This window comes from Bufo gargarizans, chromosome 4 (assembly GCF_014858855.1).
Source record: "Bufo gargarizans isolate SCDJY-AF-19 chromosome 4, ASM1485885v1, whole genome shotgun sequence".
Lineage (NCBI taxonomy): Eukaryota > Metazoa > Chordata > Amphibia > Anura > Bufonidae > Bufo > Bufo gargarizans.
The window spans coordinates 3,115,466-3,132,125 of NC_058083.1; the positions used below are offsets into that span (position 1 = coordinate 3,115,466).

The 16,660-nt window shown below is 43.4% G+C and overlaps 1 protein-coding gene across 1 annotated transcript in view; it reads right to left on the bottom strand.

Moving 5' to 3' along the window:
• Nucleotides 1-574: 574 nt before the first annotated feature.
• LOC122935827 (zinc finger protein OZF-like) overlaps nucleotides 575-16,660 on the bottom strand; it is a 32,457-nt gene continuing 16,371 nt past the window's right edge. Inside the window, exon 2 of the mRNA XM_044291734.1 lies at nucleotides 575-6,554. Within this exon, the coding sequence (XP_044147669.1) occupies nucleotides 5,254-6,522 (1,269 nt within the window). The 5' untranslated portion in view covers nucleotides 6,523-6,554 and the 3' untranslated portion in view covers nucleotides 575-5,253. The remainder of the gene's footprint in view (nucleotides 6,555-16,660) is intronic.

Below are 16,660 nucleotides of genomic sequence, written 5' to 3' on the forward strand. Positions count from 1 at the left end.
GGACTGTTTGTGGTGCGTTAAACAGGGAGTTTGGTCTGTCATAGTTTGGTCTGTCACTGTGAAGCGGGCGTAACCCTTACACTACCTGATCGATACATCATACCTGATGTTTTACAGCACGTTATTCCAAACAATTTAGGTATGTTAGGCGATTTATGCCCTTTATGGATTAAAACCTGACTCTGCGTCAACTACGTAATTTTCCATGGGAGTTTTGCCATGGATCCCCCTCCGGCATGCTACAGTCCAGGTGTTAGTCCCCTTGAAACAACTTTTCCATCACTATTGTGGCCAGAAAGAGTCCTTGTGGGTTTTAAAATTCGCCTGCCTATTGAAGTCTATGAGGTTCGCGAACATTTGCGGAAATTCGCGTTCGCTAACGGAAAATTTAATGTTCGCGAGTCGCGACATCTCTATTGATAAATAAATTTATATTGTGTGTACACTTCTGGTATGAGCGTGTATGTTTGATCACTATCACTCCTAGTGGGTGTCACCTGTTACAAGTTATATAAGCGGCGTCTCTAACCACAGTGAATCAGTTGCGACATCTAAAAAGGAATATTTAATTAAAATAGGTTTACTACAGTGCTCACATCACAAGTTAACTTTCAAATATTACCGAAAGTAAAACAATTAGCACATGTGCAGTTATTTGATAATACCACAGCGGATTACGAAATATAGGATAACAACGCTAAACGCTATGTTTCAATACATTTCCAGTGCAGGAAAATACATGTATGCCTTATACTATACAAATTTTAAGCTCTACTAAAAGATTGTCAAATTTAAGTTAAACTGTATAGTATGGGGTCACAGGCTCTCGCAAAATATAAATAAAGAGATAATAAAATAAATGTTTACAAATTTGCTAACCAATTTTGTGTACACAAAACACTGAAAAACAAATATAAATCAATAGCCATAAAATGATACATAAAAAATGCATGATAAAAAACTACTTAGATTTATTGATGATCTGCCGCGAGGTTGTGTGTAAACTTGACAAGTATCTTGTGAGTCTGCTGGTTGATCTGGGCTGATAATAGACTGAGAGAGACGCCACTGCCTCCAATTTCTGTACGTTGTTTATCTGCTCAAACTTTTTAAAATGCAGCGTTTTTGTTTGTGCTCAATTTGTATACTGACATTAAGGGGTATGGTGAACTGCTCTCTAGACATGTCCAGGCATGCATTATTCAGATTTGGGAGGGGGCGAAGGGGGACCTGTCAAGAGGACGAAAAGGGGGTGTTGACGAGTGGGGTTTTGGCAGCTGGGGGCGTATTCTAAATGAAGGAGGTGGCACCTGTCACTTTTGATGACTAATATGTACGCTTCACTACTGAAGTCATAAAGGCAACCTTTGGAATCAGTGGAGGCGATTGACTCCATCTTGAATCTCCTGTACACTATAGATCTGTTCAAAGGTTTTAGATTTATTATTGTGCGGAAGCCGTTGTCTGGTTTTTTGACTAGAAAGAGGGCGGAGTATAAACCTTGAACTCTCTGCCAATTTTTTTCCCGTATACCCCTGTTGTGGGTGGAAACTGAAAATCTTTCTGGAGGCATTGAAGAAAATTCTATTCTGTATCCCTGGGCTATGATGTTTAATGCCCATGGATTTGACGTAACCTGATTTCACCAGTTTAGAAAATTCTTCAATCTGCCTCCCACTCTGGCGTCATTGTCTGTTGTTCTGTTTATTTTGGGGATTAAGGATGAATTCTCTCCCCCTTCCGCCTTTTGGGTAGCTCCAGCGGCCCAATTTACACTTACCCCTGTAGGGTCTATATTGTGAAGGGAATTGACGAAAGGGCCTCTTTTTTTATTTCTTTTACCTCCGGAAACCATTTCTTTTTGTCACCCGCTTTCTCCAGTATCTTATCCAATACTGGACCAAAAACGAACTCCCCCAAGAAGGCAATAGAACATAGTTTAGTCTTGGAGTCTTTATCCCACACCATGCTTTCATCCATAAAGCCCTTTTGGATGCATTGGAAAGACCTGCATCTTTCGCGGTAAAATGTACCGATTCTGCCGAGGCATCGGCCAGAAAAGCAATTGCTGATTTTAATGGCGGTAGGGAATTTATGATATCCTCCCTTGGAGTTTTGTTCTTTAGGTGTTCCTGTAAGTCAGATAACCAGAAGTACATAGCTCTTGCCACAGATGTAGCCGTGATGATGTATTTTGCCCAACAGCTGCCTCCCAGGCTTTAATAGAGGATCAGCTTTGCGTTCCATTGGATCGCTTAATTGTGACGAATCCTCAAAGGGTAAGGCCATCTTTTTTACTACCTTTGCCACCTGAATATCAATTTTCGGTATCTCATAAAAAAAAATTTCCATTCAGCTTGATCAAAAACGAATCTATTCCTGAATTCTCTGGACACCCCTGGTCTTTTCTCAGGTTCAATACACTCATCCATTATCTCTTTGATATTCTCATTAATGGGGAATACGTAAACCCCCAAACATTTCATCCTGAACCTTACGCGGCTTGGGAGTATCCTCTATGCCCATAGTGGATCTAACTGCTTTCAATAAATCTTCCATTTCATCCGAGGAAAAGTGGTACTTTTTATCGTCCTCTACAATTTCACCCTCTGAGAGTTCTTCTTCAAGCACTCGTCTAGAGGTATCCTCATCAATGTCCTCAGCATCAGAGGAGGATTGAATGGATAGTCTCGGTTTTTGGGCAGGCAGGAGAGGAGTACTAGGAGTAGTAAGAGATGCTAGGGAGGATGTAATCTCATCCTGAATAAAAGATTTCATCTCGGAAAGGATAGATGGTTGCTCCTTTTTTAAGACGTCAGAAAGCATCCCTTGCACAACTTCTTTTTATAGTTATCAGGCAGTCTCTTGGCACAGATAGAGCACTTTAGAGATCTCGACTTAGATTTAGTATATCTTGCTCCCTAAGGAACAGAAGAAGAGCAACCAATTATCAGTTTGAGTATTATGTTATTAAACATAAGGATAACATACTTCCCTTTGGGGAACTCATGGTAGGAGCAGCGGAGAGGGGTCCGAAATCTCCTGACGGGAAGTTGTAGTCTCGGGATTTGTCATAGTGGCGGTGATGACCAGCCTTATGCTGCATGAGCGCCACTTTTTTAAAATGCTTCCTGGCATCGGACGTCATCCACAAGCACTTCCCTGTTCAATGCGCACTGGTTCCGCCGTCAAATCAAAGGGACCCCATGTGGATCCAGCGTCAGCGGTCTGCTTCCGATATGTAGTGGAAGGAAGACCGTGATCTAAGACGGAGCGTGGGTCCCAGCACAAGCCAGGGCAAGCATCCACGTTGTCAAGCCATAGGCCTTGCCACGGGAAGGCAGCAGGAGATGAAGGTAAAATCTTCCTGATCTTCACCTCCCAACAGGGAGGACTCTCTCTGCGTGCTTAATCCGTAGGGGCAGGAAAACACTGAGGGGGAGAAGGGGTGGGGGCAATTTAAACGCTCTGTGTATTCCTGCCCCTACAGAGGTCAAGGGTCATCTCTCATTGTGGCCGTGGTGGTGGATGAAATGGAAAAATTATCTTCGGTTTGATAGCGATTTTTACTTTCAGCTTCTCTAATAGTTTCGCTAATATATTCATGGAAGCATTTGAGACATGGCATGTATTTTGTGTGGGTGGCTTTGCTATGTGGACGATGTGTTCATGCTGTGGAGGGGTGATCATTCTTCCCTTCTACAGTTTGTTACCCATTTAAACGAGTGCCATAATACCATCAAACTTACACTGAGTTATGATGAAAATGTTATTCATATCTTGGATGTTGGATTACGGCGCGTAGAGGGAGGATTTGAGACCACACTATTCACAGATCGAAATAACCTGCTGCTTCATTCCAGCCACCGCTCCCCTCACATTTTTTTAAGATACCTAGGAGCCAGTTCACACGGGCCAGAAGGATATCTAGTACTGGCAAATAATACGAAAAAATATCGCTTATTGATGGGTAATAAATTCACACAGAGGGGTTATAATAAGAAAGAGGTCACTGAAATTGGAATAGAGGTTGGTAAAAAAATAAAAAAATAAAGACAGGACATCAGACAGGTTAAAAAGAGGGAGAAGCAAAAGAAACAATTTGTGTAATCTTTCCAAATATGTTCGACATTCTAAACTAATAAAAAAAAGGTTATTCTGAAATATTGGTAGATATTAAAACATGATCAAAAATTTGGGAGAATGTTTGTTGATAAACCCCTTTTTGCCTCTCTGAATAACATGCTGATTAGTGACATACGCCCTAAAAAAATTGAAAGACAGAGTTTCCTTGCAACTCAGAGAAGGGGCGTTCTGCGGGAATTGTAGTGCTATAATAAAAGGTGACACTGTAGTGCACCCCACACAGGGAGACAGGATACAAATTAAAGATTTTGCAACGCGCGAGACATGTAATGTCATATACTGCTTGAAATGCCCATGTGGTAAGATATATGTTGGGCAAACATCTCGGTCTATAAGGATCAGAATCAATGAGCATACGTCCAGCATTAGGAAGGAACTCAGAAGGCAGAGTAAAAAGGAAACAGTGGAGGTGAAAAAACAAGGTGAAACTACGGTCGCTCAACATTTTTATGATCGGGCCCATCAGGTGTCAGATCTCAGGTGGCAGGTTCTGGAGGTGGTAAAAAGTGGAGTCCATGGGGAGGATGAAAGTAGGAGATTGTTACAAAGGGACACATTTTGGAGAGTGAAACTCCAGTCTTTAATACCTAAAGGGTTAAATGAAATTTGTAGCTTTAGTGCATTTATATGATTGATCACTTTCATGTGTTAGGGTTATTTATGGCTATGCATTTTGTATAAAACTATATGGTTTGTATATGTTTATCAGCTGTTGGTGCTATAAAATTCCCACCTCCACCTCTACCTGCACGCATGAGTAAGGAGGCATGTTCTCCCGAAACGTTGCGTGGATGGGAGGAGGTGTGAACGATGTCTGTCTCAGCGTCCCTCATGATGTACCACCATTTTATATTGGAATGAAGTAAAAAGAAATAAAACAAAAGGTTTTGTACCAGCGACTTGTGAGTAGGAGTTCTGTTGCTCACTCACATAGAATATTGGCACAACGAGGTAAAATGAACACACAAGTCTGCAAGTTTGAAAGACTAATTTCTTAATAAAACATTATTCTTTAACAAAACATCAACATGTCCTCTCTAATGTGTGGATTCCCTTATGTTGATTAAAATTTGATTTTGTGACAAAGCATTTCCCACATTATTAATATTAATATGGCTTCTCTCCTGTGTGAATTCTCTGATGTCGAACTAGACGTAATTTATCTATAAAACATTTACCACACTCTGAACATGAATATGGCTTCTCTCCTGTGTGAATTCTTTTATGTACATTAAGGCTTGATTTATGGGCAAAGCAATTCCCACATTCTGAACATGAATATGGCTTCACTCCTGTGTGAATTCTCTGATGTCCAACCAGATATGACTTATATATAAAACATTTACCACACTCTGAACATGAATATGGCTTCTCTCCTGTGTGAATTCTTTTATGTCCTTCATGGCTTGATTTGTGGTTAAAGCATTTCCCACACTCTGAACATGAATATGGCTTCTCTCCTGTGTGAATTCTTTTATGTGAATCAAGGCTTGATTTCTGGCTAAAGCATTTCCCACACTCTGAACATGAGAATGGCTTCTCTCCAGTGTGAATTCTTTTATGTTGATCACGTTTTAATTTAATCTTAAAGCATATCCCACATTCTGAACATGAATATGGCTTCTCTCCTACGTGATTTATCTTATGTAGATCAAGGCTTGCTTTCCGGATAAAGCATTTCCCACATTCTGAACATGAATACGGCTTCTCTGTGTGAATTCTTTTATGTCCATTAAGCTGATATTTCTGGATAAAGCATTTACCACACACTGAACATGAATATGGCTTCTCTCCTGTGTGAATTCTTTTATGTTCATCAAGTTGTGATTTCTGGATAAAGCATTTCCCACATTCTGAACATGAATATGGCTTCTCTCCTATGTGAATTTTCTTATGTAGATCAAGGCTATATTTCCGAGTAAAGCATTTCCCACATTCTGAACATGAATATGGCTTCTCTCCTATGTGAATTTTCTTATGTCGATCAAGGCTTTGTTTCTGAGTAAAGCATTTCCCACATTCTGAACATGAATGCGGCTTCTCTCCTGTATGACTACTTTTGTTAACAGAAAGCTCTGACTTATATCTGAAATGTTTTTCACGTTCCCCACAATGAAACCTTTTACCTCGTTTCTGCCCTATATTTGGGGTAATAATCTGTGATTGGTCAGGAGAAGATTCCTCATGTTTAGGATGATTATATAAAAGATTTGGACTTGGGTTAATAATCAGTGATTGGTCATTAGAAAGTTCCTCATTCTTGGGGGAATTATTTGATGCACTGTGAAGTTCTGGATGTACATTACAGGTAATTAAGCTTTCTCCTGAAGAGCGTTGCATGGTATCTTCATCTTCTTTACAATCTAGAGATAACATGATGTTTCCGTCAGGCTTTTCACAGGGATTTTCTGTTAAGATTAATAATAGATTTCATGATTTTTTGGTTAAAACAATTTGATAAATGTATCACATTCCAATGAGGCCGAATTCACATACAGTTGCAAAAAAAAGAAGAAGAATGTGATGCCTTTGGAATGATATGGATTTCTACACAAATTGGTCATAAAATGTGATCTGATCTTCATCTAAGTCACAACAATAGACAATCACAGTCTGCTTAAACTAATAACACACAAATAATTAAATGTTACCATGTTTTTATTGAACACACCATGTAAACATTCACAGTGCAGGTGGAAAAAGTATATGAACCCTTGGATTAAATAACTGGTTGAACCTCCTTTGGCAGCAATAACTTCCACCAAACGTTTCCTGTAGTTGCAGATCAGACGTGCACAACGGTCAGGAGTAATTCTTGGCCATTCCTCTTTACAGAACGGTTTCAGTTCAGCAATATTCTTGGGATGTCTGGTGTGAATCACTTTCGTGAGGTCATGCCAAGCATCTCAATCGGGTTGAGGTCAGTACTCTGACTGGGCCACTCCAGAAGGCGTATTTTCTTCTGTTTAAGCCATTCTGTTGCTGTTTTAATTCTATGCTTTGGATCTTTGTCCTGTTGCAACACCCATCTTCTGTTGAGCTTCATGTAGTGGACAGATGGCCTTAAAGGGACACCGACAGGCAAATTCAGCATATTGTGTTATATATCTGACATTACAGGTCTTATACAGTCTATTAAAAGCATGTAAGTATCCCCCCTGTCCACCTTCTAAATACCGAAATATAAAGTTTTATAAACTTGCCTGTCACCTCACCAATCTGCCCAAGGGGCGGCGTTTCATCTGAAAATGCGCCCAGCCAGCTGCTCCCAACTGCCGTTCTGTAGCCCCGCCCAGCTCATCAATATTCACTTCGCTGGGCTGGGCTTCAACTCTCCACACTATCATTAACCCCTTTGGAGATGTGAGTGAGCAGCGCTCTGAAGCGCTGCTTTGAACAGTGCCTGGGGCATGCGTATGAGGCAGAGGCTGCAGCTGCCTCTGGGAACGCAGGCAGGGTGTGTACAGCAGGCGCGATCTAACCACGGCGGGGCGCAGAGGATTAGACGGACGCTGCCAAGAGGATTCTATCAACCATACGCAGGATCGTGACTGGGGAGAGTTGTAGCCCCGCCCAGCGAAGTGAATATTGATGAGCTGGGCGGGGCTACAGAACGGCAGTTGGGAGCGGCTGGCTGGGCGCATTTTCAGATGAAACGCCGCCCCTTGGGCAGATTGGTGAGGAGACAGGCAAGTTATAAAACTTTATATTTCGGTATTTAGAAGGTGGACAGGGGGGATACTTACATGCTTTTAATAGACTGTATAAGACCTGTAATGTCAGATATATAACACAATATGCTGAATTTGCCTGTCAGTGTCCCTTTAAGTTCTCCTGCAAAATGTCTTGATAAACTTGGAAATTAATTTTTCCTTCTATGATAGCAATCCGTCCAGGCCCTGACGCAGCAAAGCAGCCCCAAACCATGATGCCCCCACCACCATACTTCACAGTTGGGATGAGGTTTTGATGTTGGTGTGCTGTGCCTCTTTTTTTTCCCACACATAGTGTTGTGTGTTTCTTCCAAACAACTCAACTTTGGTTTCATCTGTCCACAGAATATTTTGCCAGTACTGCTGTGGAACATCCAGGTGCTCTTGTGCAAACTGCAAACGTGCAGCAATGTTTTTTTTTTTTTGGACAGCGGTGGCTTCCTCTGTGGTATCCTCCCATGAAATCCATTCTTGTTTAGTGTTTTACGTATCGTAGATTCGCTAACAGGGATGTAGCATATGCCAGAGACCTCATTGAGCAGTCTGCGCTGTGCTCTTGTAGTCATCTTTACAGGACGGCCACTCCTAGGGAGAGTAGCAGCAGTGCTGAACTTTCTCCATTTATAGACAATTTGTCTCACCGTGGACTGATGAACAGCAAGGCTTTTGGAGATACTTTTATAACCCTTTCCAGCTTTATGCAAGTCAACAATTCTTAATCGTAGGTCTTCTGAGAGCTCTTTTGTGCGAGGCATCATTCACATCATGGAATGCTTCTTGTGAAAAGCAAACCCAGAACTGGTGGGGGTTTTTTATTTATAGGGCAGGGCAGCTGTAACCAACACCTCCAATCTCATCTCATTGATTGGACTCCAGTTGGCTGACACCTCACTCCAATTAGCTCTTCCAGATGTCATAAGTCTAGGGGGTTCACATACTTTTTCCACCTGCACTGTGAATGTTTACATGGTGCGTTCAATAAAAACATGGTAAAATGTAATTCTTTGTGTGTTATTAGGTTAAGCAGACTGAGATTGTCTATTGTTGGGACTTAGATGAAGATCAAATCACATTTTATGACCAATTTGTGCAGAAATCCCTATCATTCCAAAGGGTTCACATACTTTTTCTTGCAACTGTATATACAGACATATCCATCTATGTTACGTGCACATGTATCTATGATGCTGTGAGTTGATGTCAGCTGAACCTGTGGTGGGGACACATGTGCACAATACAGATGGATAATATGTCCGTAATAAGCTCATGTGAATCTGGCCTTAGGCTGGAGAGACACATACAATATAAAATACATTTTTTGTGCCAGAAGTCAGAAGTGGATCCATCAGGAATGTGAGGAATACATCCTTCCCTTTCTCTGCAATGTATTTGCTGTAGAAATTTAAGGCCGACTCTCGAACGTCTCCTGAGTTTCTGCAGTTTGCATATTGAGGATCTTGCAGATTTAGTCTACATCAATGGAGTGAATTTGTGCAAGGAAATTGTAATAGGAGGAAGGAGGTCCCTTTTTTTCTTGCTACAGTGTGCGGATAAATCATCTACTAGATGATCGATCAGCCTGGAGTATGACACAGAATGTGTCCCGAAGTCAGGGCGCAAAAAAGCTAATTCAGAACATAAGCTAACATGTTTCAGTGACGTCCCAGATTCTGGTCTGCACTGAGTAACACACCCCCCCCCCCCCCCCCCAAATCCTGGGACATTAATCCTTTAATGTTCTGGCAATTTTCCATTTTAGTTTTTTACTCCCAGCTTTCCCAAAAGGCATAACTTTTTTATTTTTCCATTCACATAGCCGTATGCGAGATTTTTTGTTGCAGGACAAGTTGTACTTTTTACTGGCACCATTTATGGTTGCATAAAATGTATTGGGAAGCGGGGAAAGTTCCAAATGGGGTGGAATTATAAAAATAAAAAAATTCCGCCAAAGTTTTATGGCTTTTGTTTTTACAGCATTACCTATGAGGTAAAACTGACCTGTCACTTCAATTATGATATCAAATGTGTATAGTTTTAATACTGGGAGGGGGGTGAAACATTTTGGGAAAAAAACATTTTTTCTTTGCATCAGCATATTCTTACCCTTATTTATTATTCATTTATAATACAATTATTATGTGCACGGAGCTGTACGAGGGCTCATGTTGGGGCATGTATGCACTGGAGTCTAGTACAATTACACTGTGCTCCTATGGTTCTGACTGCTACCTCGGATCTGAAGCAGAGTTCGGATCCAAGTTTTAAAGTCGTTTTCCACTTCAAATGCCGCAGTTACTCCATGAACTCTTGCGAGACTTCTCCTCATCGGAGGACGTACATTTTAATGCTGTAAGAAGACTGATCTCCATACAGCATTAATCTGAAGTTTTGAGGGAAGCGACTTCGGTTCTAGGATCCGCAGCTTTCACTCATCACCATTAGCAATAGGGGGCTGTTATCCGTCCTTCCCTCCTTCTGGATATCTAGATTTCAGTACGCCTCTCGTTCAGTCATCTTCTCTTCTGAATCCCCCCCCCCCCCCCCGCATCATTTAACTTATTCAGTTCCCATACATCTAAACCATCTGTGTTGTAGGACATGTTCTATTTTTTTTGCAGGACCACGGAACGAACACGTGCCGTCCGCATCTTGTACAGCCCCACTGAAGTGAATTGATCCGCATCAGACCCACCAAAACTGCTGAACAGATGCAGACCAAAAGTATGCTTTGTGCATAAGCCCTTTAACCCTTTTCCGACCAGCGCCATAATAGTACGGCGTGGGGCGGGTCTTTAAAGATGATGCCCGCTAATGAGAGGAGCGGGCGCTATAGCTGCGGGTGGCCGCCTGTTTCTTATAGCAGACACCCGCGGCTAATACCCGTAACCAGCATTTAACCAATCAGATGCCGTGGTCAATCCTGACCACGGCATCTGACCGCGTAAAATACTAGAAGCGCGCGTCTGCCAGTGATGCTCCTGCTCCCCCCTGCAGCGATCGGAGAAGCCGAGCATGCGTTCAGCGGCCCCCGTCGTTGTGAATGACAGGAGGCGGCTGCACAGTCTTTCCTGTGGAGCTCTAACCTGTAATAGGGCTCCATAGGAAACAAGCAATTTTCTCATAGACTCCAAGGCTGGTGCACTGCGGTCTATGAGAACAGCAATCTAATGACTGCTGGTTATAGATCCCTATGGGAACTATAAAAAAGTGCGAAAAAAAAACCCCAAAACACCCTTTTCCTAAAATAAAAACTAAACAAATTAGAAAAAATTACACATCATGGGTGTCGCCATGTGCGAAACCCCCCATAGTATAAAAATATCTTCCCCATACGGCGAACAGCAAAACAGAAAAAAGCGCCAAAATGGCTGATTCGCCAGAATTTTGTACAGAAAAATTTAATAAAAAGTGATCAAAAAGTCATACACCCCCCAGAAAGGCATCAATTAAAAGTTCAGTTCGCCCTGCAAAACATGAGCCCCCATACAGCTCCGTACACATAATTACAAAAAAGTTATAGGGGTCAAAATATAGAGACGAAAAAATAAAACTGATTTTATCCCACTTTTTTAAAATTCTTTTATCACCATCAAAATGCAAGAAAAACTATACATATAAGGTATCGCCGGATTCGTACTGACCTGTAGAATAATATTAACTGGTCAGTTTTATCGCACATCGAGCGTTGTAAATAAAACACCCATTTTTTTACATTTGACCCCTTTTGGAATTTACTTCCGGCTTCCCTCTACATCATACGCAATATTTAATGGTGGGTTGGAAAGTACAACTTGTCCTGAAAAACCAAGCCCAGATCTGGCGATGTGAACAGACGTACAAGTTATGGCTCTGGGAAGGCAGAGGTAGAAAGGGTTAAAGGGCAGGCTGTGCAGCCACGTACTGGACATTGCAGGAAGTACAAGTTATTGGACTAGGAATGTAGTGTCCTCTGTGCTGCAGGATTCTCCGCACTGAGATATGTCGTAGGATCTCACTACCGGAGGAAAACGCTTCAGTTCTGTCCCTTCCCCGTCAATGGGGACAAAACGGAACTGAGTCACCAGATTACATTCCGTCCCATTTGGCCGGACAGAAAACGCTGCATGCAGTGGTCATGGGATAATGTGTCTGAGAAAACGGATCCGGCACCATTGACTTACAATGGTTTTGGCACTGGATGCATCTTGGTCATTTTGAAGATAATCGAACCAGATCCGTTTATTACAGAAACAGATGGTTGTAATATCCTAAAGGAAGTGTTTTTGCTGAACCCTGCCGGATCCTGCAAAAACGTAGATGTGAAAGTAGTAGGGCGCATTCACATGAACATTGTTTGGTTCCTCACCCAAGACACATTTTTTGCGGCTCAGGTGTAGACCCATTCACTTCAGTAGGCCGCACTCTGTGTGCTGTCCGAATCCGTTACTCCTTAATGTGGCCCCGCAAAAATATATAACCATGTCCTATTCTTGTCAGCTTTACGGATAAGAATAGGCTTTTCTGACTTCCGGTTCCGGCGCCGACATGGTAGGTGGCGAGTGAGCGCAGCTCCGTCCCTGACCGCTCAACATCTTACATATCCCCTTGATACGGTGTGGCTTACCGGACAGAGACTCCTCCAGTAACGGAGGCAGCTTATGGATCGCTATATAAAGGCGATGGGGAGCAAATCCAGAGGAAAAGCGCAATCCAAAGGCGCCAAGCCAGATGCTGATGTACCAAAGATGGCGGAGCCGGCCACACTCCTGCCTGAAGAAGAGCATGCTCCTCAACTTGTCAGCAGCCAAGACACTGGAGCGGGAGGTACAGATGAACTATCACCTCAGGTGGACTACAAAAGACTGGCCCTGGAGGTGGCAAATCGCATACTACCTGATCTACAGGAATCTCTATCCACTATGGTGGTGGCATCCTTTGCAGCACTGCAGAGTAAGGTGCCGCGAAATGCAGAGCGCATGGAGGTAGTAGAGAACGGAGTACAGTCACTGCAAATGGAGGTACAATCCTTGCAACAGCAAGTTCAAGAGGTGTCTGTAGATAATAAAAGATTATGGGAGAAAATTGATGACCTGGAAAACCAGTCCAGGATAAATAATCTCCATATATTAGGCCTCCCTGAATCCATCTCTGGGAAAGAGCTACATCTCGTCTGTTAACAGAATTTACTGGCAGCACTGGGCCTCCAGACGAACTGCAAAGCTGAGAGAGCACAGAGGGTAGGCCCGGCGAGAGCCACGTCAGACACCCAGAGAGCGGAAGATAACAGACCCCAGAGACCGAGGCAGGTCATAGTGAGCTATTTAGACTTTGAAAAAAACGAAATACTGCGTTTATATAAGAGCCGGTCCAGAGACTTAGAAATAAAGGGGCACCGCATTCTGATTTTTGGCGATTTCTCAGCCGAGGTCACGAGACGCCGCAGAGCCTTTTCACAGATCTGCTCAACGTTATACCAGCAGAAAAGAAAATTTGCACTAATGTATCCAGCAATACTAAAGGTTTTCCGCGCGGATGGCCAAGTGGACATTTACAACAGTTCAGAGGAGGTCAAAGACTTACATGAAGAATCAAGGAGTAACAGCAGGATGAGCCAGTTGGACTACCCATTACGCAGGAAACTACCAGCACCATGGAACTCTCCTCCGATTGAGGGGTGGAATACAGCACATCCAAAAGATCAGCGTCAAAGACCGCAAAATGGATGTAAGACCTGAGGCGGGGGTATATTCTACAGGGTTCCTTTCTATTATAGCAGACATAAAATAGCAGAGTGCTCTTTTAGCTAGATTAGCGCAGTCATAATAATGAAAGTATTCAACAATATGATAGAGCTCAGGAAGATATCCGTTGTCTGTTATAGTTCGTAAGAAATGCTGCAAACAGAATGGTAAAGTTAGAGGTATATTTGAGACGCCATTAGTCTGATAAGAAACACCTTTTGCCGTTCGGAGAGATAGAGATTGTTTATGACAGTTAGTAGATAGTATGTTCTATGATCGAATTTAATGCTTAATATGTAATGTTCACATATAGTTAATATGAGCGGGGGGCGTAGATTGAGAATGCAGATAATGTTATATATGTGTCATTGTACTTTGCAGACTCGCCCTATTATGTCAGGAAGAAGCGAAGTCAGGAAGTCTGAGGAGTCTGAAGGAGAAAATCGCTTAGCGACGTTCAGGGGGGAGGTTTACACTGTTTTATATGTTCGGGGTAGGGAGGGGGGATCGCTGTTACTATATAGCTTCAGGATTGTCAGGTCGAATGCCAAGCCTAAGGGCTCTCCTACAGAGATCGTACGGTCAAACCTTGTTCTGCTAGAAAATGGTTAAGGTCATCTCATGGAATGTGAAGGGTTGAGGTCCCCACAGAAATGTCTAATGGTACTGAGACACCTTAACAGATTGGGGGCAGACATCGCTCTCTTGCAAGAAACTCATCTGGGAGGGGAAGACTTTCATAGGATGAGGAAGCTTTGGGTGGGGGAGGTTTATGGATTCAAAGCGTGTAAAAGAAAGGCCGGGGTACTAATTTTGATCCGGAAAAATCTTAGCTATCTGATGTCCTCACAATCTTGCGATAAAGAGGGTAGAATCCTCCATCTCACCATACAATCAATGAATAAAACTATGAGCATATATAATATATATGGCCCCAATGAATCTAGCGAAAAGTTCTATAAAGCATTCTCGGAGCGGTTGTTAGGCGACCAGATAGCAGATAAAGTAGTTGGAGGTGATCTAAAGATAGTGGCAGATTGGGGGGGGGGGGGGGGAGACAGAAGAACAGATAAAAGCGCTGTTCCTCCAAAACAGCGTAATGCACATATCTTACCTCAAGTCCACCTTGGGGTTGGTGGATACCTGGAGGACTTTAAATCCGGAGGGACGCGACTATACGCATTATTCGTTTGCGCATAAGTCATGGTCACGCATAGATTACTTGCTGGTTTCAAGAAATCTGTTCGGGAGATGTAAATCCTCCTCTATAGAAGATCTAGTGATTTCAGTTCATGCATCGGTCACTATCTGGCTGCAGGATCATACGCCTAGAGGACCAGATTATATTTGGCGCTTCCCTTCGGATTTATATGAAAATTTAGATTTCCAAAAGCTACTGATGGGATGGTGGGATGACTATATCAGCACCAATGATCAGCCTGATAACGCCCAATTAACGTGGGACGCTGGGAAAGCAGTGCTGAGGGGTAGACTGATTTTTTATGTAGCGGGCCTCAAAAAGAAGATAGCAACTGAAATCGAGACACACGGTTTAAAACTGAGAAGGGCTTACAGAGCCTTAACAACAAACCCATCGGATGGGACAGAAGCAGCGTGGAAGGCAGAGAAGCAGGAGTACGAGTTCTGGCAAAAAAAAGAGTTACTATACAGATCGAAAGCAGATGCACAACTATATAAATTCACATATAAAGTAGGGAGACTTTTAGCAAATTTAGCGAAGGGTTTTCATCAATCATCCCCGATTTTGGCCTTAACCGCCTCCGGACCGCCTAACGCAGATGTGCGGTCCGGAGGTGGCAGCCCTGCGCACAGTCACGCATATATGCGTCATCTCGCGAGACGCGAGATTTCCTGTGAACGCGCGCACACAGGCACGCGCGCTCACAGGAACGGAAGGTAAGCGAGTGGATCTCCAGCCTGCCAGCGGCGATCGTTCGCTGGCAGGGCTGGAGATCCGAATTTTTTAACCCCTAACAGGTATATTAGACGCTGTTTTCATAACAGCGTCTAATATACCTCCTACCTGGTCCTCTGGTGTCCCTTTTGTTAGGATCGACCACCAGAGGACTCAGGTAGGTCAGTACAGTCGCACCAAACACCACACTACACCCCCCCCCCCCCGTCACTTATTAACCCCTTATAAACCCCTGATCACCCATGATCACCCCATATAAACTCCCTGATCACCCCCCTGTCATTGATCACCCCCCTGTCATTGATCACCCCCCCTGTCATTGATCACCCCCCCTGTCATTGATCACCCCCCCTGTCATTGATCACCCCCCCTGTCATTGATCACCCCCCCTGTCAGGCTCCGTTCAGACGTCCGTATGATTTTTACGGATCCACGGATACATGGATCGGATCCGCAAAACGCATACGGACGTCTAAATGGAGCCTTACAGGGGGGTGATCAATGACAGGCGGGTGATCACCCATATAACACTCCCTGATCACCCCCTGTCATTGATCACCCCCCTGTAAGGCTCCATTCAGACGTCCGCATGATTTTTACGGATCCATGGATACATGGATCGGATCCGCAAAACACATGCGGACGTCTGAATGGAGCCTTACAGGGAGTGATCAATGACAGGCGGGTGATCACCCATATACACTCCCTGATCACCCCCCTGTCATTGATCACCCCCCTGTAAGGCTCCATTCAGACGTCCGCATGTGTTTTGTGGATCCGATCCATGTATCCATGGATCCGTAAAAATCATGCGGACGTCTGAAAGGAGCGTTACAGGGGGGTGATCAATGACAGGCGGGTGATAACCCAAATACACTCCCTGATCACCCCCTGTCATTGATCACCCCCCTGTAAGGCTCCATTCAGACGTCCGCATGATTTTTACGGATCCATGGATACATGGATCGGATCCGCAAAACACATGCGGACGTCTGAATGGAGCCTTACAGGGGGTGATCAATGACAGGCGGGTGATCACCCATATACACTCCCTGATCACCCCCTGTCATTGATCACCCCCCTGTAAGGCTCCATTCAGACGTCCGCATGATTTTTACGGATCCATGGATACATGGATCGGATCC